Genomic DNA, 24,987 nt, shown 5'->3' on the forward strand with positions numbered 1-24,987 from the left:
CCAGGGAGATGCTCAATATAATGAAGGACAACAGTAAATGTTATGTACACTGTACAGAATTTTTAACTGTCTAATAGAATAAAGTTCTCTTCTAAAGTACCTTGGTATGAAACACATCCTAGTCGTACCTACTGTTTTTAAGAAATGAAATGTGGGGTTTTTTAGTATTTAACAGTTTGCTGCACCTTCTATCTATCTATCTATCTATCTACCTACCTACCTACCTATCTATGTGTGTGTGCATATATATATATATATATATATTTACATAAGTTTCTTCAACTCTTTCCTTAGATTTTCATTTATTCCTTGGTGGAAAGGCAGGTGAGGGGAAAAATGAGTATTTTTCCATATGGAAAGTGTTGCCTCTGTGGCACAGCTTATATTAGCCATCAAATGGGACACTGATGCTTTAGAAGCAATAAGTACTGTGGAGCTGCTGGCTCTGCAGTGCCCGTGGGTTGCTGTACGTCATTGGTAACAGCGTCAGGGGAAGTGCTCTTGAGTGGATGTGAGAACTGGGTCTGGAAACATCCTGTATTGGAACAGAAGATCCTTAAGGTCGGGCACACAGAATTTACGCCATGTCTGTGGATGCTGCTTCTCGGTTTGTCCTCTGTTTATATGCTGTTATCTGCTCTGTCTGGACTTCTTATGTAACTGATTTGAGCGTGGATTCATCCAGTCAATCTGAGGGGGTCAAGCTGGAAGCATAGGTCCTCAGCGTGATGATAAATCAGTAGGAAACAAAGTACTTCCAAGGGACTGTTCTGATCTACACAGGCAAACCTGATCTCCAGAGGTATTTGTCTCTGTTCCTAGGGGCTGGTCCATCCTAAAGTTAGGTGGGAGAAATCAGAGTGATACATCTCTGCCTCCACCTGTAAAATAGACAGTACTACTACGTTATGTAAAAGGGACATAAGAAGCCTGAAATTACTGCATTTCTACAGAAAAGAGACGTGAGAAGGTGTAAGTGTTGGAGATAACTGTTTAGAAGTGTTCTAGGCATGAACTAAAAATATTTTCCTTCCAATTCATGTGCTGCTTAACTGTTGTACCTATCCTTAGATCTATGAAAATAGAAAATAGTAGCGCTCATAACGTGAAGAAAGAACTACTTCACGCATTTCTAAAACAATCTGGGATCACAAGGAAGAGACCAAGCAAGTAAAACGTCCATCTTTAAGGGGGAGAATTTCATATTAAGAGTTTGTTACTGAAACTGCTTTGCAGCCCTAGCCACAGCTGGTTAAATGCTGACATGCAAAAGCTGTCTCCAAAGAATCTGTCAAATGCCTAGGTCTTTACTGGGGTAAAATAAAGAAATATAGACCTCATTTATCAGGGCCTATGATCTTTTCCTACTTGTATCTACTTGATCTGAAGGTCATTTAAAATGTATTAGAGGCTTAAGATTGAAAGTGAGGCTGATTTGAAACCCAGCTCGAATATGACCAACTGTGCTGATATTCTTCATACTGGCTAAACCAAAGCACAGTGTCTGTGTGACAAGGCACCGTTAGGTGGGGATCCAAAATGATGTGACCTGGTGAAATAGCTGGGTTTTTTTCCACAGATAATGCTGTATAATTCCACTTAGCTTTAATGTCCCCGTGGCTCTTAAAGTAATGGACACCTAGGGCAGAGGCTGGGTGAGGAAATACAAAAAGCTGGCGAAAATTCAGGGCTCACAGATTGGAAACCTTCTGGTTTGGCTACAGACTGAATGTGGAGAACTCTCCAGCACTCCCTTGGTCCCTTCCAGTGTTTTCTTTGACATATTTGGCCCCTGACCAATTTTCCCAACTGCTCCCAAGCCCTTTCTAATAGTCTCCTAACCCACTTGGATGTTCCTGCGGCTCCTTTACGCCCTTTCTGTTGGCACAGATATGAAGTTCTGCTGCTTCAGGGATAATGCTGAAGATAAATGTGCTTTCATCCTTCTTCCTCTCAAAGGGGGTCCTTCCCAGTGTTTTACAGTAGCTGAATTCAGTTAATGTCGTTTGAGGTGTTCCAAATTAGTTCCAAATGTGGCCACAGGGAGCAGACAGGCTTGGCATTTGAGTGGGAACGCTTCCCTCTCACACTACGCTAGGGGCAGTGTGTTGGTACTTCTGAAATGAATTGTTTTAGCAAGATAAGTAGAGGTGAAACAGTTAAAATGAAAGGCAGTTGTAAAGAGACCAACTTCCACCCAGTAAAAGGAGGTGTGTTGGGCCCTCTCTGTCCTTGTGCAAAAATGGGGAGCGAATGGTCCTTGCTTGGAGAGGCACCTGGGCATCCCTCACTGGAAGGGTGATCGAGCTTGAGGACTGGAGGATGTTTTTTTAGACAGCACTTGGAGTATCAGCTTCAGATCTGTTTTGTGTTATTCCTGTTTTACTAGGCAACCTTGAATTTTTTTTTTTTTTTTAAATCCCTTTCACTCTTTTTGTGTCATTGTCCAGCCCTGATTTTTACCTTAACTCTGCTTATTTTAAAATATCCCTGTGCATGTGCATAACACTCCATATTTCAAAAAGTGTGAAACAAGTTTTGTATCTACATCTGCTGTGTCTCTGGTTTTCTGACTGAAATATTAATGAGCATCACTCTGTCTATATACTAGAACAGCTTTGATCTTTAGTGTGTTTGTCCTGGTGGAACCCCTTCCAGCTAGGAGTGTGCTCATGTTCCCCTCTGTAGATCATGTTCCCATGTTTGTCTTTCTCACTTATAAAGAATAAAGTCAGGTACCTGCAATATTCAGGAAATATAAAGTTCAGTCCTTATTCATGATAAAGAAGGATATTAAATATTTGTGGCTCTTTGGCTGATCTTGATGCAATATCAAAGTCTTTGCTCCCACATACAGTCTTTATAAAGCCTCTTCATGATAGGTAATTAAGTCTTATTTGAACACCATAAGCCATTTCAGAGATAATTGAATGTTATTTTGAGGTTGATGCAACCTCTGATAAATATGATGTTGTTTAGTACAGTGATATTTAATGTTGTGGTTCTGGTGAAGACAGAGCAGCTGTGAGGGAGAGTAACCAATATGAACAAATCTGCCAACAGCCCTGCGTCAAAGGAATGGTCTTCTCAGCTTGTGGTATCCTCTACAGATGTTTCCATATGTCTTGCATAATAATTTCTTTATTGAAATAAAGAGTGTAATTATTTTTATGGTGTAAAAAAAAAAACACTTCAGCCTTGAAAAAGGATTTAATGTTGCAGATGAGAAGCTCATTTTCAATTTTTATATTTTACCATTGGGCAGTAACACTGCATGATAGACTGGGAATATTTCACAAACAGCACTTAAAATCTGATTTTTCTTTTCTGGTAGTGAATAGCTATATAATATTGATGACCAAGGTGAACTGCCTATCCATAATGTTGGATTCCTGAAATATCTAGAAGAGACCAAAGATGCTTTACATGTGTTGTCTTTGGATGTTAGCTCTGCTTCCTCTTGAATTTTCATGGGAATGAAAAAGAATATTCACACAATAGGTTTGGTTCTGCAGGAAGTATTGTTAATTCAATTTACATTACATTACTAGAGGAGGTAAGTAAAGCTGGTCTGTATTCCAGAAAAATTTACAATTAGTAGACTAGACAGACTAGGAAAAAAATTCTTGCTTCATGCTTTAGAAATTTATTCACTTGGCATGTTTGCAGATGTGGTTTTAAGAGCTTATCAAATAATATGTTAAATATTGAAACTTAAAATTGCTCTGGCTGTGTAGAAAAAGGCAATGACAGAAAACTGGAGATTTTTGTATCAGAGGTGACATTGGTTTAGGCTGTTTGAAAAAGAATAGGAAGTTTAATTGAAAAAGTAGTTAAAATGTGAGACGGTTTCCCAAGCTGCAGATTTAATCTAGAATTTTGAGTCTTGTAATTCTGTGGCTTTTGAACTGAGTTCCCATTGCTCTGCATCTGCAGCGTGCCCAGAAACCTTGGACCTGCACCTCATGGTTCTAGAGAGGAGCAGTAACATGAATGTGCTCGAGTTCCAGCAGTCCAGGTTGGCTGACCAGTTTTACATAGGCTTGGATTTTTGAGGACTGACCATTGACAGTTCCATTCACAAGAGTCTCTCTTGTTTTGTGGGTGGGTCGGGCAGTACCACATAGAAGCCTGTGCTTAACCCAGCAGCCAACTGCTAAAAACTGAAGTAACAACCCAACTTCTTGAGTTGCAAATTACTGAAGACTGGAAAATATATCTGGGAAGCATCTTTATTTATATGCACTCCCCATTCTTATAATTGTTGGGGTTTTTTTTTTTGTTTACTGCTGTTCTAGATGGACCTGTGGTATGAACTGGTGTGGCTGCTTCAGCCATATGGTTATCTATCTATCTGTTAAATATGATTGAAATCAATCAGTGGATTTAGAATTAGAAGGTAGGGATGAGGAGCCAAAACTACATATATATATATATATATATACACACACACACAGTGTGTATGGAGTGTCATCACATAAACATAATTTTCTTAGAAGCTTCCACTGAAAATGTGACATCAGTTGATGATGTGAAGTGTTCTGAACTGGAACTGTAGGCTCCTGAAAACATCAGGTCATCTTTTTCTCCTGTGTTTATACAGTGCTAACAGAATATAATCCTGTCGTGTGCTAGATAGTGGATTAAATATATTTGATATTTTAAAGTTACTATTCTGAATAAATGTTTTCAGTGTCAATGTGTAAAGTAAATGCGTAAAGTACCATATTTAAAATGGTTTTGAATCCAGAAGCAATCACAACTACTGCTTTCAAGACTATGCACTTATTCAGCTCTTGTGGAGGGAAATACCTCCTAGAGAACAGGAATTGAGCCATTATTGTGTCTTGCTTTGAATTATGAATAAATTCACTGTACAGAATTATCACTAATGCTTAAGACAAGTGCACTGGTCCAGTGACTGACTTCATATGCACTAAGTTCTCTTGTCTGCCAATACAATTTATTTGGAAGAACTATAAATCTAATTCTTCAAGTATTTCATGTTAAATCACGGGTTGCTTTTAAGAACTTTATTACCAGGGAGGAGTAGAAACTTATACAGTGAATTCTTAATAGCTTTAGTAATGGTCTAAATGTCTGCTTTTTCACCTTCCATCATAATGCTGCAACACAGTAAACCTAAAACCTTTTTTTTCTGTTTACAGTTTTCCCAGCATAATCAAAATATGATGTAGTTGTTAATAGTAATATGGCAGTTGCTCCATATAATACCCTTGTGGTAATATACCTTCATATTAATAATCTCTGGAGTTTTATTTTTCTCATAAAAGTCTTTGTTTTAAATAAGAAATGTGAAAAGTAATGCCAGCCTTAGCATGATGATTGAAGCCCCTGCTGCTGCAAAAGCAGAAGTGGCTTGAGGGATTGGAGCAGTGGTTGCCTGTGATTTGTTAGGGAGGGTTTTGATTATTAGTTGTCAAGAAAGTTTGGGAAGTACAGGGGGGGTGGTGACGAATTAATTGGCTGTGCTCAGAACTTCTTGATCTCCCCAAAATAGTTGTGGTGCACAGTGGCATAGTTTCAGTTAAATAGCTGAAAAGGTGAGTAAGGCTGTGTTCTTGAGCAAAACAGCTTATGTTCCTGTCACACAGAGCATTAAGTACCTGTTCAAGTGACTCTCATAAACACTTCTTTGGATTTCAGTGGGTTCATTCACTTGAATTAAATTAAACAGATGCTAAAAAGTTTGCAGGAACTTGAGTCTGTCTGAGCAATTTATTTTCCTGGTAGCTCTGGCTGCCCAGAAGTATTTACAGCGTGCTCTCACCTTCTAATAAACCTGGGAAAACACAAAAACTTGCAATCATACTTGCAATTACGCATTTGAAAGTATGAGACTTTTGCTAATAAAGTTCTGAATAGATGCCAAAAAAAATAATTACTTCAAATCACAAATGGCAGGGGTCAAATAAAACTTAATCTGAAAGAATCTGCATGGAGATAAAAAAAGAGAGATCTCTGTTAAGAATAGTCCATGGAAAAAAAAAAACATCATGGAGGGAGCATGGGGTGAAAAAGAAATTTCCACAAGTTGATGTTTTTCAAAAAGAGAAGGATCTTAGCAAATCCTTCACAGAAAAGGAAAAAGACCCAAAGATAAAATATAAACACCAGGAAAGATCAAGAATTTGTTCCTTTTTCCTTCCTCAGCCCTCCTAGCTGACATGGTGATGAAAAGAGAGGATTAAAATGGGCTTCTTTAAAACCAAAGTTATATTAGGAAGTGATTAAAAGCACATTGTGTTCTGTAAAGTGATGTTTTGCTCTTTTCGGTCCAGAGTTGCTGCAAAACATTTTCAGAGGAGAGCAACAGCAAAGGAGAGGGGATAAACATAGATCATTCTAACTTTAATTATTAATGGGTAACAATATCTGTGGAATTTTCCATTTGTTTTCCTGGTCTGTCAGGCACTGTGAACCCAGTGCACTCCTGAAGACAGGCCTACATCCAGAAAGGATTTTGTGTCAGAAGCTGCTTCAACACTTTTGTTTGGAGAACAGTTTTGAGCTGTGGCTGCTGTAACAGTGAGAATTCACACAGGCAGGAACTAAGTTATGGAAGCAGGAGAATGGCATGGGAGAATCAAAATCTGAGCAAACAACCCCCTGCCCTGCCCCAAAAATGGATGAGGTAGAGAAATTTCTGAATGCCCAGCCTAGACAACTTGACCAGAACTACAGTTATTATTCCAACTGAAAACTTACTTCCAATGCACATTGCATGTGATTTTTGGAATCCTGAGGGATTTATCTTCCATATCTTGCACTTATGCAGAAATACTGGCCTACTCTGTCTCTATGGAGAGGGCAAAGGCTTTGGAAAAGCTAGAAGTTTTCACTTTCTTTTTTCACTTTAGGTTTTTTTTGTCCAGAAGCACCATCACGTGTTCATAGATCACTAGCATGGAACAGTAAGTTACTGTTACCCCGTCTGTCATACTCTGGGAGCTAACTCAAAAGAACTGTGAGTGAATTTAAGATTCAATGGTTTATATATATATATATATATATAAATATCTATATATATTTTACATATGAGACAGATACACAAAACGAGAATACCACACACCAGGAGCACTTCCAGGGAAGAGGGGGGGGGGGGGGAAGGGAGGAGGAGAAGGACAAAAAGGGGCAAGGACCGAACAAGTCAACCAGCCAACCGTAGAGTGAAACCACCACAAATGCTTTCAAAAGTCTCTGGGAATCTGGATTGGTTGGAGATTTCTAGGTAACCCATCTGTAAATAAAGGATCTGATAAATCTAATTCTCCTCCGTCGCCTAGATTTATTTTAGCTGTAAAATAATAACAGAGAAAAGTTAAATTTATTTTAGCTGTCCATGACTGATTGGTAGTATGAGCTGGTTAAGAATCCTATCCTTGATCATTGCTCAGTTGCTGTTGTGCCTCAGGCCTCTTCCCATCTAAAGGCCACCCAAGTGCTTTCACTAGGAGAGCCACATGTATGAACACTGGCTTCCATCCAGCCTGTAAAATACTTGTAATTATGGAGTCTCATTAAAATGAAATCAGTGAAACAGGGTTCTGCTCTTAAAAATGCTGCATAAAATCCAGACATCCTGAAGGCCTTTGTGCTTTTACTCTGAAATAATTCCTTCTGTTCTTTTTATCTGTATTAATTTAGGAAAAAGTACTGTTATGATTAGGATGGTCACCTGGAAAAATGCCCACAATCCAGAGGACAGTGCTGTAAAATCTGTTAAATAGCTGACCTCTGTTTTTTGGATACTGGGATGAAATCCACTGGCATAGTTGAAATGGTGGCAGGCCCCCAGCAGCCTCATACTTCTTAAGTTGCAACAGGAATCTGCTAATGGTGTTCAAGAATTCAAAGATGGCTCATTATTGCTTTGTTTTTCCTACTAAGTTCATTCTCTCCACTTCCAAAATGCAAAATAAGGTATTTTAATTTTTCAGTTAATTTACTAGTGAGATTGGAAAGTACCATCATTTGTTTTTCAGAGCTGTGACTCAGATTAAGGCACCAATCCTGCAGTGTCAAGAGGCTGTTTCACTGCTTGTGGCTGCTCCCCAATGCAGTTTGCAGTTACCTGAAAGCTAGTCAGTTGAAGTGTGTGGAACAACTGTGGCTTTCTGATTTGGTTTGTGCACGCCCTCGATGAACTCCAGCTAACCAGCAGTGCAGAAAGCCTGAAAATCTTTAACACTTCCAACAGGTGCTGAGTTACAGAAATGGCTTACCTGGAAGGTGCTTTGTTGATGCTCCCATACAGGTTATATTCAGAGCAAAACCCAATAGGATTTTCTGTGTGTGATTTTAACCGGTTTAATTCAGGAATGAAACATCAAGATTAGCTTGTGGCACGGTGGCTCCAACATACATTGCTGAAAATCATCTGAATTTTAATGATTGTGGGATGTACAGGGATGAAAAAAGTTGGCTCTCTAATTTCAGGATTCAGTCTCCATTTCTGCATGAATGGAAGGAAACAAGAATGTGATCTCTTATATCTTTAGACATTTTCTTTTTTATTTTCATGTACCAAATATGCATCCTTATATCTCTTAAAAAAACATCACAGGTCAATTTTTGTGGCCTAAGAGAAATTTCAATTGTTTGCAAAAGCAGAGTCTGAAACTTTTTCCTTAATAATTGAAGCCAATAGATGCTCCCAGTAGTGAAGGTTCTTTCCCTTTCCTCTTAACTGCAAGCACCAGCAAAAAGCTGTAGTTAAGACACTGTCAATAGAATAAATAGCTGACCCGATGGAGTGTGCTTGGGCTGTAGCCAGGAATCTCATCCATAGATTCTCTCTGCTTTGGGAAGTAGTTCTTTCTCTTGGCTTTGGAAGTCTTGTAACCTATTACAAAGATTTTTTTTTTTTGCTTTGTTTTTAACTAAATCTTTATTTTTATAAATAATCAAATCCCAACTAAGTGGTCTGGTAGATTGTGACTCTCTTGAGAATAGGAGGGAATAATACTATTTGTGAATTATAGATTGTTTTTGCTTTTACTTATATCAATGTACATCAAAGAATACATGTTGTGAATTTATTAGGTTTAGATAACCCTGAGTGAGACTGGTATTATACCTCAGTTCTGTAAAACACTGTGTTATTTCCAAAGTACCCTGTAATAACATCCATGGTCTGGAATTCTGTTCTCTCGCAAGCTCCACCACACAGAGACTGCAGCATAAATGTATCATCGGCATATTAATTATGTGAATAATCAAAGTGAGTGCCTACAGTTGCTGTTTGCTGCAGGTTTCATCTGGGGGTCAGAAGCAGAGGCAGTGCCAGTTAAATAACAGCTTGCTCCAAACTGTTGGAGCCCAGGGTTGACCCCACATGAAAGGAAGCCTACAGCTGTGCAAGGAGCCAGATGTTTCTTCCTATTCTACCTCTGTGGGGTTGTTATGGGAACATGGGTCTAAGAACCACTAATATGGCAGCAGGTGAATTAAGTCTTTAAAGGGTATAAATGTAAACCACAGCATTCAGCTTGATACACTGGTCGTGGACTAGTGCTTTACATTGTTTAACCAGGGAATTTGTCAGATATTGAGTGGATGGAAAGTGTTTCTTGCTGACTCTTTTCATTGGGTTTGTCATAGATGTTTTGTCTATGAAATTTGTTCATGTATTTTATTGGCTGTTGGTGATGCAGATGAGTAATTTACAGAGCACAGAGTTGGTTCACAAAGGGAAAAATGTGATACTTCAAGGAATGAAAAATGATAGCCATGAAAGTTGCATTTCTGATCTTCTAGGGAAGACTAGAGCTAATTTTTTTTTTGGTGTTTTTTATCTGGATAATCAAAGTTAATCACCATTTTTTAACACTTTGGATTAAAAAAATAATTGTTTCTGTAGAATTGCCTCCTAAATTTAAACTAGCAACCAGATTGGTTCTTCCTGCTGAGAAAGTCATAAAGATTGGTTGGGGGGTGTCATGTGTGTGGTGGTATTTATGTGACTATTCCAACTCGACTGCTCATGTGAAAAGGGCAATCTTTCACAAAGTCACTGGGTTTGCAGGAAACTTCAAATTCTGAAATCACTCTCTCCAGAAAGAGAAAGGAAAAAGCCAGTCTAAAAGCAAAACTTAACAGGTAAAAATTTAGGTGAAATACCATTCAGATTTTCAGAAGCCTCACTTTTGTGTTCCCCAAAATAATGCTGCCTATGATCTACTTCTGTTTCTTATATCAGTTTACATATTTAAATATATATTCTCATTTTCTTTTAGGTGATCCTGATCCTTACCAAGTATTATCATACTGACATGGGGAAAGTGCTGGAGAGCTCTTTGTGGAGGTAAGTCCTCTTTTTTTTTCTATAACCTTCCCCCATGCTGTTCTTGGAATAGATACATCTCTTCCTTTTCCAGACTGCTGCTGAGTTGAGTTGGTAGCTGACTGATAGTAATGTAGTATTATACAGATTGTCATTGGCTCTTACTCCTTCTCTTCCTTCAATGTAGTTCCTGTACGTCAATAAGAAAGAGTTTGAAATGGACTTTAACAGTAGAGATGAACAATGATAGAGAATATAAGGAACCTTCTTGATGCCACTTTGCAGGATGCCATGCTTTTCCTTTTCCTAGAAATTTTGCATCAAATTTACATAAAAAGTTTGGAATGGTTGCTGTGTTGGGATGTGTCTGTTGGGAGTTGTTGCTGCTCGAGTACTGTACCGAGCTTAGTAAATAATCCTGCTTCAGAAGCAATCATGATTGTCTGGGTGGAATGTGCTACCAGTGTAGGTTATATTGTGTTTTATGACAACTGGGAATAAGTAGTAATCCAAATAAATTTCTGAATTGACTCTCGTTCCTGTAACATTTGTGGATTAAGATATCAATATGCTTCTTGCCTCTGTGTGTGCACAGATTGCACGCTCAGGTGTATATCAGCACAGAACCAGGGCTGAGGTAAATCTATGTTATACTAGTCATACTGATTATCTTCTCAAGTGTTAGTTTTGTTTTGCTAAGGGGGCTTTTTGTGCTCTAATTTTTTTGTGTGTCTGTATAAATCTTCCACAAGAAATTTTTGCTAGACCCATCATGTACACTTGAAAAGTGAAAGTATTTCACTGTTATCAATAAATATAATACTGCTCAAATATTTGCTATGCTACTTTTGCTGGTTATCTGTAGCAGTAGAAATAAATGACAGGAGACTTAGTTGAGCAGTCTTGTGTGAAATTCTTATGTAGCTCATAAGCTTCAGGTCTAGAAAAAAATGGTTTATCTAAAACCTTGTGGATAAGGTACTCATAAACTTCATATTGTCCCAAGAGCTTGTGTGGGGACTCAACCTTCATCTGTATGTGTAAGGAGTTGTACAGAGACAATCCAAGAGAAGGAGTGGGTAGGGGAATAGAGAGTGGGAAAAGCCTATGAACAGGACATGCTGCACACCAGCCTTGTTACTTGTTTTGAAGGAGGCAGCGTTGTTTTAACCCTGTGGGATTTCTCAGTGACAGTGCATCTGCAATAGGTTATTGTTATACCAGTGGCTGAGGAGTGCAGTCTGGCCAGGGCCAGTGGTCCATGCAGGGCAAGGGTATTTTCAAGTAAAAAGGAAATTTCTGGTCATAGAAAGGGGGTCTTCAGGAAAGAGAGTAAGATCAAATGGAGGCTGCTTAGTATTGGCTCAGGACTGGCCATTTTAGGGCTGTGATGGTTCATTTGTAACTATCCTTTAAACTTGCAAAATGCAAAATTAATTGCACATTTGTTTCTGTTTTAATTTCTGTCCAACATCTTGTGCAAAGAAGACAACCAAATGGCAATTTGGATACTCCCAATTGCGTAAGCACACATTGCTTTCCTATTATATGCCAGTGGCTCATGCAACATGTGCAGTATGTTTCAAGTTTTGCTCTCCACGCTTCAGTGTAATCTATCATACAAGGCTTTTAAACTTATTCAGTTGGACTCTTCAAAATAAACTCTCTGTTCTTTTAAAATAAACATAAAACAGGCTTCAGATAATGTTGCTTTCTTTTAGGAAAATAAACCCTTTAAACAATGTCATTCAGACCTTGCTGACAGCTGGTATAAAGAACTGGTGTGAACTGCATTCAAATAAAATGATACTAGTGTGCATCATCGGGAAATTCCAACCCAAACCATTCTGTGATTCAGTGATTTATAAAACTAGGATGGAAAAGCTGAAAGGAAGCAAGTGCTTAAGATTAGCACTTGGGTCGGGGGTCGTAGCTGATCCATGCCTGGATATGTTCTGGTCTGGGCTCACCTCTTTCCTCTACTTCTGCCCACTGTGGCATAAAAGTGGCACATGCAGTTGTTGGACTGGGGGAGCTACAAAGTGCCTGGGTCTGGAAAAGCACAAATCAGACCAGCTACTGCAAGAATATCAAGTAGTGCCTCTCTGAGATGTAGCTCATTATTTGTACTAAATTACTGAATGAAGCTGTCTGTGCAGTCAGGGAACTGCTTTGTTATTCCCTGCCTAAAATGATTGGAGCTTCACCAGTTTTCACCCACGTTTGTTGATGGAACTGGGGTGTTGCACTCACAGTGGCAGCCTGCCCAGAATGCATAGTGTATATATTTTTCAACTTTTTTGTTTGGTTCTCTTTTGCATTCCTCTCACTTGCATCAGAACAAATATGCAGTAAAACAGGTGTGAAAAATGGTATGGGGGTTTTTTGTCAGTGGAGAAATGCCATTAATCTGTTTCTGTGCACTAGGGGGAATAGACTCTGTCCAACTATTTCCTGAATTAGTTCAGTGTTTTTCTTCCTGGCTAGATCATACCAGATACAATGTTCTCTAAGTGACTTAGTCACTAAGTGAAAATAAACCAGTTTTATAATCTGATCAGTCCCCACCAGGGTAATTTTTTTAACGTCAATCTCCCAGTTTAACTTGCTGGTCGGTAAATATTATCCTAGCTGGGTGTTTATCAGTTATCTAGTTTCTTGAAACTGCATCTTTCTTCCTCTAAAACATATTTTCCTCTTCATTTCTTTGTTTTTCTCCCATCACTCCAAAGAATTTTTTCTTCTTGCTTAGTGAAACAAAGAATGAAAAAGGATGGTTCAATGATGCTTTTTTTTGTTCTTAGTAACCTTGGAGTTGCAGTCAGACTTTTAAAAACAATGCAAATGGTGGTGAAAAACACCTGTCGGTGGTAGATGCCTGGGTAGGGGGAGGTTATGCAAAGAAGATTTGCAGGTGAATGAATCTTGGTGACATTGTTTCTGTGCCTCTGCAGAGCACTGTTAGTTTGTGTAGGTAATTTGTGCCTGCCCAAATAAGTCAGGTTACAGGCTTGAGAGGCCTAAGTTTGTATTACCTTGGAATTTTTTCTTGTTGAATAAACAAGGAAAATAGTACTGGATACTGAAAGCCTTAACAAGTTTTTTACTAGTAGCAGTCATGTCTGGCTGCACTGAAGAGGTGAAGACAAAATCTTGGTGGAAGTATGTAGTTAGAAAACACCAGTGTGCTTCTCTATCAGCTATTTCTGATGCTTTCCTAGTTTGCTTATTAACTAATTGTTCAGATTGGGGTACATTGAATCATTATTTGACTCAAATAATCTAGGGAAATAAATAGAGATGACATTGGTTGCCTCTTGAATATAAACTAAAATAAATTTTTGAGAAGAAACAAAGAGTTGTTTTTGGGTCTACTTTTGTGGTACGTACTGGGAAAAAGTACGTTGGTTGGTTGTTGTGTTAGGCCTCATTAGCTTAATGAAAAAACTGATGCTGTGACTAAAACTGAAAATTCAAGTACCAGAATTATTGTCATGAATTGTGCATACATAGAAGATACTTTGCACACTAGTGCTGTTCCTGTCAGAGCCCACACACATATTTATTCAGCACATTTACAGTATAAAGGAGCTGAATCAAACTGACCATTTAGTTTGTGTTTTCATACGCTTTATGGACCAACTTTTGCATAAATATATTGGTGCACATATTTTACAACCTCAGGTACCTGTTTGCACGTGTTGTATGCCTGCAACTTCAGATGTAATTACTTGAATCTTACAATCAAATAGTTTAACTTTGACTTGGCAGCCCCTAAGAAATTAATGCTAGTGCTTGTCTGTACATCTGAGTTAAAATTATTCCTAATAATGTCTCTTGGAAATATAGATTGTTATTATTCCATTTTATACATGACACAACTGAAGTGGTAATTCTGCTGAAGGTTATGCAGTGACTCAGCACTGTACAGCCATGGAATTGGCTTCCAACCCAGTGCTTAGACTGGCTTTGAGTCCTGTTTCTGGTATGAACGCAGCCTTCCCTTCCTTAGCTTGATCTCAACAATGAATAATAGATGCTGCTGATGATTGCTAATAAAGTTTTGATTGCATATTATCGAGCTGTAATCATATGGTAGTGCTAAAGTGGCTTGCTGTGTAATTGCCATTGTTCCCAATGGCATCACCATGTTGTTATTGCTGCACCAAAGCAAAACAAACGGCGTTCCTTGATGTTCACTGCAGATCTTAGCACTGCATGCTCAATGCTATGTGGGCCTGCTTTCAGGTGCCCCATGTTATCAATAAAGAAATGCTAAATGAAGAAACAGACTTCCCCACCTCCTTAAATATGATTGAATGTCCCAGCTGAACTTCCTGGGACTCCTAACTCCAAATGCAGCCTGAGGAGGGAGCAAAGTCGCAGTGCTGTGTGAGGAGGTTGTAAGTCCAGGTCAGTGGCTGGGCAGGTGGAGGTGAGAGCAGTTGGGAGAGCCTCACTGACAGCATGATGCTTGCCAAACCTCAAGGAGTCAGGAATAGCCTTTGGTGTCACAGCTGTTTCTGTCTGCACCCACAAGAAGTCAGGTATTCAAGGGCAAGACTCATTTGAGCAAACCCACTGGCCGTCAGGAGCGATCGGTGCACAGTGACTGCATGATGCTTTGGGCATTCCCACAAAGTTCATGCCTACACTAAGGTTAAAATCCAGACTACAAAGAGCAGGACATTCTTCTAAGGTGATGCAGTGAACAACATACTGCTCAGGAGAATAAAATTTCCAGACTCTGCATGGCTCACTGTGTGAAAATGAATATGGACATTTGTTTCCAAACTGTGGACTTGTAGGTGAAATTCTTTTTACCTATTTCCTGAAATTAATTTAAAAAGCAAAAAAAACCTCAATATACAGTCTAGTGCCTCAGTGAAATTTTTGGTCTGAAGTGCTGCTTAATAAATGAGCAACTGTATTCTGCAGCAACTTGAACTTCCAGATGGCCTTATATTGTGGTTCTGCTTTGAAAAGTGACTTTGCAGAAATGGCCCCAAGGGATGGAGTTATTGAGTCTGTGATTTTCATATCAAATTTGCTCTGTTTCCAAGTTAGGAAAAAAAAAGCTTTCTAATTATTAGCCCAGTGAACTCAGCTTGGGATCTAATGTGTAGCTGTGCTTTCTTTGGCTTATGCATCATCGAGTAATGTGGGTTCTGCAATCAAAATAAACTGTCCTTAACTATACCTGTGCAGTTCTCTTGTGCTCCTGTTATATCCTTATTTATACCTGTTCTGCTGTACAAAGGTTTTGGACAGTAGCATTGAAAAGGCAGTCCTACAATTAGAATTTTATTTCTCTTACTGAAAAACAGATTTTTATGCACTCTTTGATAGTATTTACATATTCACCTAATAGTATTACAAAGACTTTAATTGTCTATGCTCAATTTCTGTCTTGCTAATACTCTACAGTCCATCATTATGAGTTGAATTATGCAGGAAAGACTCTTCTAAATGTATTTTGGACGTTTAAAATGAGCTGTAAAACTATAGTTAGAAGGTGAATGTAGTGGGTTTCAGCATGTCAGCAGTGTTTTATTATGGGTGTCAAGCAGGAAAAATACGTAAAAGATAAAGGAAATTAAATGAACATGTCTTGACAAGCCTTGGAATGTGCAAGGTGTTGAAGAGATGATTATTGATGTTTCTAACGGGCAGTGATATTGATTCAGGAACCCAAAGGGGGCCGATGTTGCTTTTGTGTGACCTACCATTGACTGTTCTAAGACCAAGACCCATCACAGTGGGTTGGCAGTAAGCTTGCTCTTACCTTGATGTTGCACTCAATAGAGAAATGAAATTTGGTCGTGGATACTTGGGACCATTCTCTGAGTTGTGACCTGTAGACTCCTCTGAAGGAGATGTCTTTCAAAAGGCTCCAGAGCACGAGACATAGCTTAAGCAGGTACTTTTATGTCTGTGTTGCCATAACAGCAATTAAAATATATTTTTATGTCTTGGTATATATGAAGGTCTGAACTGAAACAATAAATCTTACAAGCAAGTAAAAGCAGAGAGGACTATCCAAATTTCTTTACTGAATATCTGTTGCTTATAGATGAGAGTGCTGTCATAACTGCTCTTCCAAATCTTCAATAACTTGGAGTAGTGATGATGATTTGGGGTGTTTACATGTTTCTACACTTTTTTTTATGAATACACAAAGAATACATGACATGTGGATTAAGATCCAGCTAGAAAGCTGTGATTTATGCAGTTAGGAAAAGGCTCTTGCTTGCAGTACACTTGTGTTTATTGAAGCTGATTGCAGCACTGCTGCTGACCATGTTAAATATATCTTGGAGCATGGGATTTTGCTACTTTACAGGAGGAATTTTTTTTCTTCTTAATCTTCCTCCTGGAAAATGAGTTAAATCATTGCAGTATATAACTCATAATGAGTGAGTCAATTTACTAAGAAAGAATAACCATTTATTTTAAATGGCCTAAGAATCCTGTCTTATTGCTTGAGTGACTTGGACCCAAGTGACAGAACTTCTGATTGTCTTAACTGGAACTGCAGACTGTGTGGCAATTGTACCACAGGTTCTTGTTTTGAGTAGACTCCTTTTAGCTGGAAGTGACAGTAATAAAGTGAATCTCTTCTACCCAAAACCCATCCAGATTGGGTAGGAAGTTCAGGAAAGTTGCCTCACTGATGTTTCCTCAGATTTGTCATGATCTTATTGCATAAGCCTCCTTACAGAAATGATCACATTTCTTGGTAGCCTCAGCAGGCAGGTTAAAGGTGAGGAATAGGAAACAACGTCTTTCTATGCATTAGTCATCTGTGGGATTTGTAATTTTGCATCTGCATTGCTTTTGCCCTCCCTCCTTGCATAAAAGAGGGAAGTTTTGCCCATGATCCACTTCTTTGTGAGCAAACTGAGAATTGCAATCTTGGAGCTTTTTTTTGGCATGATTCCTCTGTAGTAAATTCATATGAAAACAGTTGAGCCATCAGTTTTTGGCTAATCAGAAGTTCTTTGCTGCATTGTCATCCATTAAGTCCCACTGTCAGCAGGCCAGCACAGCAGGGAGGTGCAGGGCCCATAACCCAGGGGCAGATGGAATGACACCATATATATATTAAGTAGTGTTTCCTTTGCCACTCTGCAAAATGAAATAAATAAGAAACTACAATCAAAGCAGCTAGTTTCATTGCTCATCACATTTTTGTGATGATTAATGAGGTATAAAAACCTGAATAGGATATATTTTTAAAATCTGAAAATAGTGAAGTCATGGCTTTGGTGACCTTATGATAAGGTACATATGACATTCCACTCAGCTGCTGGTTCTACCTTCAGCCTACTGTGTGACCTTGTTTGAAGAACCTGCTGTTACTGTGCTTTCCTCTGCTTGGTCCTTGCCCTGTTTGTTTCTTTGGAATATAAGTAATTTGGGGAACTGATTGTGGGGCCCCCATCAGTGCTGGGGCTGTAATACTGCATTAATACAAATAATACAAAGGAGCTGTAATGTTTATGGATGTTTAATGCTTGTGTCCTTTAAGTTTTTGGCTTGACCCTGAGAAGGACAGGAGTCCATCAGAGAGCACTAACATACTCACCTGAGAACACTTTTACCCATAGTTTCACTACAAGGCAGCTGATGGCGCAGTGCTTTTTCTCAGCTGATGTTTTGAAAATGCTGGTTTGCAACCCCCTGTTACATCTCCTAGAATTGAGCACCTTGTGCACTGATGTGGGATGTGGCACGTGAGCAGCTTCACTCGCCTCTGTAGTATGTGCAGTCTGCTCCAGAGCATCCTCTGCAAACTGATTACAGATTAATTTGGGTGTTGGGGCCAAATGAATGAACAGCTGCATAGTTAATTATGCAGAATGGTATAGAAAAATGTAGTGTTAATGTTTTATACTCTCATTATCCCTGCAGTATGGAATATATTTTTCAGCATAAAAATTACAAAGGCAGTATTTCCCACATAACTTACTTACTAAGATCTTTGTATTGTTAGGCAGTTTTCTCTGCTTTAATTTGGTAAGGGTTGGGACAATTAAAAACTCCATACAGATCAGTTTTTAAAATGTAAATATAATCTTATGTGCTGAAGAATTTGGGGGTGTAGGTAGTTGACAAAAGTTAAATCCATTTTATGGTAAAATTTAAATGTCTTGATTTTTTGGGGGGGGCATTTTGAAGTACAAAAGTTTAGTTGAGGGCTCTCCCTGCAGCCTCTCATTGAACAGAGGACTGATAATTTGTCAATTAGTCAATTGTTGAATCTCTGTTCCAGCTAATTTTTTATTTTATTTTTGTTTGTTTGTTTTTGTTTGGCTAGTTTGGGGTTTTTATATCTAATATTTATATGTAATTTGGGTTTGTCCTTTCCTACTTCTGCTTCCCTATTTCCCCTTTTCCAAATTTCCCTCCTATTTCATATAGAACAAGGACAGCAACTTACTTTGTTTCAACAAATACCCATTCTTGAACTAACCTTCAAAAAAGATATTTCACTTTCTCACTAATTTTCTCTCTTAGTGGCCTTTTCCTGCTGGCTATTACCCTGCCTCTTTCATAGGATTAGGTTTCTGTCTCTTCCAGGCCTGACTGTCCCAGTCCAGACTGGAGAAGCTGCATTTTGGATGAGGTATGAAGTACCTACCAAAAGTTTTTGTACTTTGGCCTAACATACCAGCTCCAAACCTGATTTTTGAAGCTGTTCCAGAGCTTTGACAGACTGTAGATATTTCAATGAACCTGTGAATATATTTGTTCCTAACTTTCTATCTTAGGATCTGAAGCTGTCATTTCAATCAGGAATGGGACAATACTTATCGCCTATTTGTTGAAAAGCACTTGTGTGAGTTAACTTTTTTCTTTAAATCTGGTATGTACTTTACCAAATGGATATAGTTTTTCTTGAAGACGGCAAATGCAGTTCAAATTACACCCCTCAATAAAAAGACATCACAGTGTCAGTGAAATACAGCCACCCTTGGGCAAAAGCCAAGGAAACAAGTAACGCAGATATGTGGTAAAATATGCTCTCTTAAGTCAAAAAAACTTAACAATTTAGCTCAAAAACATTTACATCATTCAACCTTTTGATAGCCAGTCTTTCAAGCTTTCCTTTGTAGCAGGAAGAGGATGTATGGCCCTGCTTTGTGTATGATTTAGAATGTGTTGCTCATCCTTCCTCACCATCATTGGCTGTTCCGAAGACTTCAATATAAAATATTAATTAATGGGAGAGAATTATTTTAAATTTTACTCTCCTCCAAGAATTTGGATACTTATCATTGTTTTATCTTAATTCTTACCATATGTTGACCAGCTCTTAATTTTGGAATATCTTTTTGGGCTAGAATTTAAAAGTCAAGTTGTGCTATTTTGAAGTACACTGACCAGAGTTTGAGATTTCTCTCCCTTTACCCTAACCCTGGCAGTGTCTGTGCTAAATGCTGGTCTCTTAGGTTTCAGTGGGTTTTAATTTGCTTTTTCTTCAGCATGTAAAATTAGAAAAATACTAATATTTTACTTTTTAACCTCATTTAAAAATAATTGGAAGCAAAATGTACATGTTGATGGAGTTTTGTATGTATGATGATTTCAGATGCATAATATTTAAACTCTTGGTGCTATTTTGGTGTGGTTTTCAGAGTGCTCAGTGCTAATGGGAAGGATGCACCAGTAAAAGATTATTTCTCTGCACTGTGAGAGTGCAGCACTTTCTGGCAATGTGCAGAAGTCTAGAGTGAACACTCTCATGCTTTGGCTTTCTATGTGGCCTTGGGTGAATATACAAGTCTGTCGGTGTTCCAGAGTGGAAGGCATCCGAGAAACACATTTAAATAAAATTAAAGAAGGAAAGAAAGTTAATTATTTAAAGATCAGAAAAGTATGTTACAAATATGCTTAATAAACCACCATGAACCTATCATAGCATTGCCTTAACAGGTCACAGTTAGAGGAGATCTTGACTCCTTGCTTAAATATACTTCAGGGGTTATGTCAGCTGGCATTTCCCATCTTGCAGCTTGTGCTTGCCTTCTATTGCCTTTTCCCTGTGTATCCTGATCCTGTCCTGTTTATAACTTTCCTTTTTGTGCTGGAAGACTGAAGTCAGATTCCCCATTAGCCTCGTTTCCTAGACTGACCTAAGCCAGCTGCCACAGCCATTCCTTGTACATTGTATGCTCCAGTTCCCTCAACATCTTAGTGACTGTCCACCAGACTCACTCCAGAGTCCTGAACTCTCTCCTCTGTGAAGCGACACAATTTTTTAAAATTCCATTTGTAGAATTGGTATTATCTGTTTTCTGGAGGTCCCTCTCTGCTGCTCTCCCAATATGAAATAAACTGTTCTATTGTGAATGGTTTGGAATAGTTACCTTATTTATATGAATGTAAAAATAAGTGTGAAAATTCCTAAATGCTGAAATCATTAACAGGGGAAATTCAGTTCTTTAAAACTTGTTTAGACACCCAAGTCACTTCATTACCTGTAGAAAAAGATAACATTGGTCTCATTTGTGCTGAACCGCTCAGCGTAAGAACAGTGTGGATACCAGCATTAACTTTTTGTCCTCACTTTTGTTATGCAGTATGAATTCTTGATAGGTTTTGATTTAGTTGCTGGTACATTATTTATGACATCTCTTGGCTGCAGCTGCTGTAATCCACAAACCAAAGCCAAGCCTATTATTTCTAGTCACAGAATTGTATTCTGTTGTAGAGCAACTCCCAGGTAATTAGGCAGGATGTGCTGTAATTGGTTGTAACATGGGCTCTTCTAAATAAAGCTTTAGTTATACTGAATGGCAGATTAACGTGCTTTTTTTTCTTTTGAAGATTTTTCCACCACAGGTAAACATTAATGTGACCACAAACATTAGGAAGATTAACTTTGCCAAGAAAGGAAGGAGAATTTTTGTTTTAATGACGCTTCACTTAGAAGAGAGTTATTTCAAGTAAGAATATTTGCAAAGCAGAGTTTTGTGAGGGCAAGAATTCATATACTGATCCTGGGATGTGGGTAAAGCTAAAGTCTTATTCAAAGAGTGGACTTCAAACAGCAGTTTGAATTTGCTATTGGATTTGGGGTTTGGACAATTCTGAGTCGTCTTTAGCTTGACCTATACTTCTGTACATGTATGTTGTTGATTGACAGGGTTTCAAGGGTTAAATGTAGACACCTGGAATCACTGGAGTAAAAAGTGCTGATGGCTTTAAAAAGTGATTATGAACTGAGAAGAAATTGTATGAGACTCAGTTTGGTGGATATCTCGTCTCTTCTCATCTTACCATAAAAGCTGGATTCTTTTGTGGAGTATGTGATGGATACAAGTTAACTGGAAACAAGTGAAAGGAAACAGAATGAAATTCAGCATTAGCTTTGAAAAACAAAATATGCAGTACCCACCCCAGAATCTATGAGAACCTAGTGGATTTGCCTTGATTCAGTCTTTGCCATGAGAACATTCAGGACACGGGATGGGAAACAACAGGGAGTCAGGTCGCATTTGTTTCATTGCAGCTTGTTCCCTTGAACATGTTGCTTTACCATAGTGTTTTGTTAGGAGAGAAATTAAAGAACAAAGAGCCAAAGGTTTTCTCTGTTATGATTCTGCCCTGTTTTGAATCTATATGTCCAGTTTGGCTGGCTAATGGGGAATGATGTTTATGACGAGGCTTTAGCCTGCTCTCCTGCAGGTAGCGAAGTAAAGTGAATTACTGTGTTACACATTACAAAGCAAGTGTTGGGGTGACACTGAGGCAGAGCCTAGACCACACAGGGTTTACTCCAGTTGTCATTTTGGAACTCCACAGAGTGCTGCATATTCACTGTTTGATTTTCCTGGGCACCCTGTCTGTAAGATTCCCATGAGAAGTAGCAGCTGTTGTTGCTGCCGTGCTCACAGTGAGCAGGGTTTCCCTATCAGCGAGTCACAGGGTGATTACCAGAAAAAAGTTACTCCAGAAGAAGTGAACTGTGTAGTGTCACCCTTGGGGACAAGCTAAGCTCTCTTCTTGAAAGCAAACTGTATTTTAGGGCACAAATGCATGTGCCCTACTGGGGGATGTGACAACAGGGTGGCTGAATTGGCTTAAAGTGTGCCAGCGCTTTTGGAAGCAGTGGGGCTCTAATGATTTGTATGGGTTACTAGTCAGGTCTAAAACTAACAATAGACTTCAACCACAGTTTTGTACCAGTTGTGGATTTTGTAGACTGAACATCTGTGCAATGCACTGTTATTTCTTATGTAGTAATCATCTGTTCCCATTCCTTTTTATGTCTGCTTGATGGCCTTTGAAGAGGCTCTCATTGGATTGCTGGAGTATCTGTTCCACAGATGAAGCCCTGCAGCAGAAAAGGGGTTAAATTCAAGCTCAACAGCAGGAATTTTCTCATCTTGACAGTTTGCACAGCAATTTTCTTTTTGCATCACAAAGCATTTTCATCTAGGCAGAAACTGGGTGATCTTCCTTGGGGTAGGAGGACAGCAGTGTTGACTGTGTATAGGTCAGATTATTCTGAGTAAAAACTGCAGGCTTGAAAGGCCTTGGGCTTCCTCTAAGCATCTGATGATGATAGTGTTGGTTTGGACATTAAAATGGTGAGTAGTGGTGTGTTAGAACTATGTCTGCTCATCCACTCGTTCTCATCTCCCTGACCTATTCTTTGCTCTGTCACTAGCAAGGATCTTTGTTCAGCCTCATCCTTTACTATTCATTTTGCCACTTACTGTAATGGGCAGCAGATTTCAAGGAGGCACACTGGAGGCAAAGTGGCTTGAGTAGATTCTTGGCTCCTGGTTTCTGTCTGCCTTTGACAGCAAATGGCAAGAGGCCTAGTGTTGAACCAAGTCCCTCTCCTCTGTTAAGTTAACCAGGCTTAACTCAGTCCTGCCTAGACAGCTGACTGGCAGCAAGACAGCTGGCTGTAGAAAGGCAATAGGTTCTGTCACAGTTTGCTCACAACACCTGGCTTAGCTCCACATGGAAAACAAGCAAATGGATCAGTACCACCACTGTTTAAAGATGGGAATATCAAAATGTAAGAGTAAGAGATCTGATTGCCTCCAGCTGTGTGGGGCCATTGCTCAGAATTTGGTCAGTGGTAGGGTGCACATGAGGTGTGGCTTCTGGTGCTCTCCTATTTTATTTTCAAATCAGCATATGACTCGCCCAGAGTATTGTAAAACTCACCAAAGCTGTTAACGTGTGCTTCAAGTTGTTCATTGTCTTTGTTCACATGCTAAATAAATAAGCTAAATATTTATATAAATGATAAGTAATTCCTGGTAACACACCTAATTTTCAGAGAATAGGTGTTTCTTATTATCAGATTCTTCCCTCTGATTACTCTGAGAGTAACCCAAAATATCTGCAATTAAATGGTGAGATGTCCATGAAAAAAATAGTTGATAAACAAGCAAAGAAAATATACCGTTGATCAAGGTTTGTGTTTTAGTTACTGAGCACCCAAGTCGCTTGGGATCTGGTATGAATGTGAACTGTTTTGTTTATGAAATAGAAAAAGAGATTTCACCAACAGAAATTTACAAGTTAAATGGCTTTTCTTGATTTACATGTTGTTTTCCCACATCTTTACCAAAATTCTGCTTAAGCTGTTTTCTTTAGAAATTAGTCTGGGAGTTTTTGAACTGTTACATTCTGTTACATTCTGCTTCACTGTTTCTTTTTTGTGTCATATTCTGGGAGTTTGTTATCTTTTTAAACTGAATTTTCCAGATACTTATTCTCAATTTGAAAGCACGATGCAGTATCATTAAGGCACATGTTGAATATATTAAAGCTGGTTTATTCACAGATATTTTAAAATTAATTAACATTACAGAATCACAGAATCAATTAGGTTGGGAAATACCTCTGAAGTCATCAAGTCCAACCTATGATTGAACACCACCTTGTCAACTATATCATGGCACCAAGTGCCACGCAGAGTCTTTCCTTAAACGCTTCCAGGGACAGTGATTCCACCACCTCCCTGGGCAGTCCATTCCAATGTTTAATCACCCATTCAGTAAAGAAATTCCTCCCAGTGTCCAACCTAAACCTACCCGGGTGCAGCTGAAGACTATGTCCCTCTGTGCTATCGCTGGTTGCCTGGGAGAAGAGGCTGATCCCCACCTGGCTACAACCTCCTCTCAGAGAGTTGTAGAGAGTGATGAGGTCTCCCCTGATCCTCCTTTTCCCCAGGCTGAACACCCCCAGCTCCCTCAGCTGCTCCTCATAGGACTTGTGTTTCAGACCCTTCTCCAGCTTCGTTGCCCTTCCCTGGACTCACTCCAACACCTCAGTGACCTTCCTATAAATTGAGGGGCCCAGAAATGGACACAACACTCAAGGTGTGGCTGCACCAGTCCCGAGTACAGAGGGACAGTCACTGCCCTGGTCCTGCTGGCCCCACTATTTCTCAAACAAGCCAGGATGCCATTGGCCTTCTTGGCCACCTGGGCACACTGATAGCTCATGTTCAGCTGCTGTTGACCAGTACCCCCAGGTCCTTTTCTTCTGGGCCACTTATCAGCCACTCTGCCCCCAGCCTGTAGTGCTGCCTGGGGTAGTTGTGGCCAAAGTGTGGGACCCAGCACTTCAGCATTAGTAACTGCCTGGAGTTTAGCAGTGATAACTATCAGCCTTTTTTCTAGTCAATATTTTAACCATTTATGTGG

The 24,987-nt window shown here is 39.1% G+C and overlaps 1 protein-coding gene across 9 annotated transcripts in view; it reads left to right on the forward strand.

Annotated features, from left to right (window-relative positions):
- The window catches only part of SORCS2 (sortilin related VPS10 domain containing receptor 2), a 546,495-nt gene that overhangs the window by 171,092 nt on the left and 350,416 nt on the right, over nt 1-24,987 (forward strand). For all 9 annotated transcript variants that reach the window (XM_064653301.1, XM_064653303.1, XM_064653306.1 and 6 more), the window contains exon 2: nt 10,260-10,327. In XM_064653301.1, the coding sequence (XP_064509371.1) occupies nt 10,260-10,327 (68 nt within the window). The remainder of the gene's footprint in view (nt 1-10,259; nt 10,328-24,987) is intronic.

This window comes from Pseudopipra pipra, chromosome 4 (assembly GCF_036250125.1).
Source record: "Pseudopipra pipra isolate bDixPip1 chromosome 4, bDixPip1.hap1, whole genome shotgun sequence".
Lineage (NCBI taxonomy): Eukaryota > Metazoa > Chordata > Aves > Passeriformes > Pipridae > Pseudopipra > Pseudopipra pipra.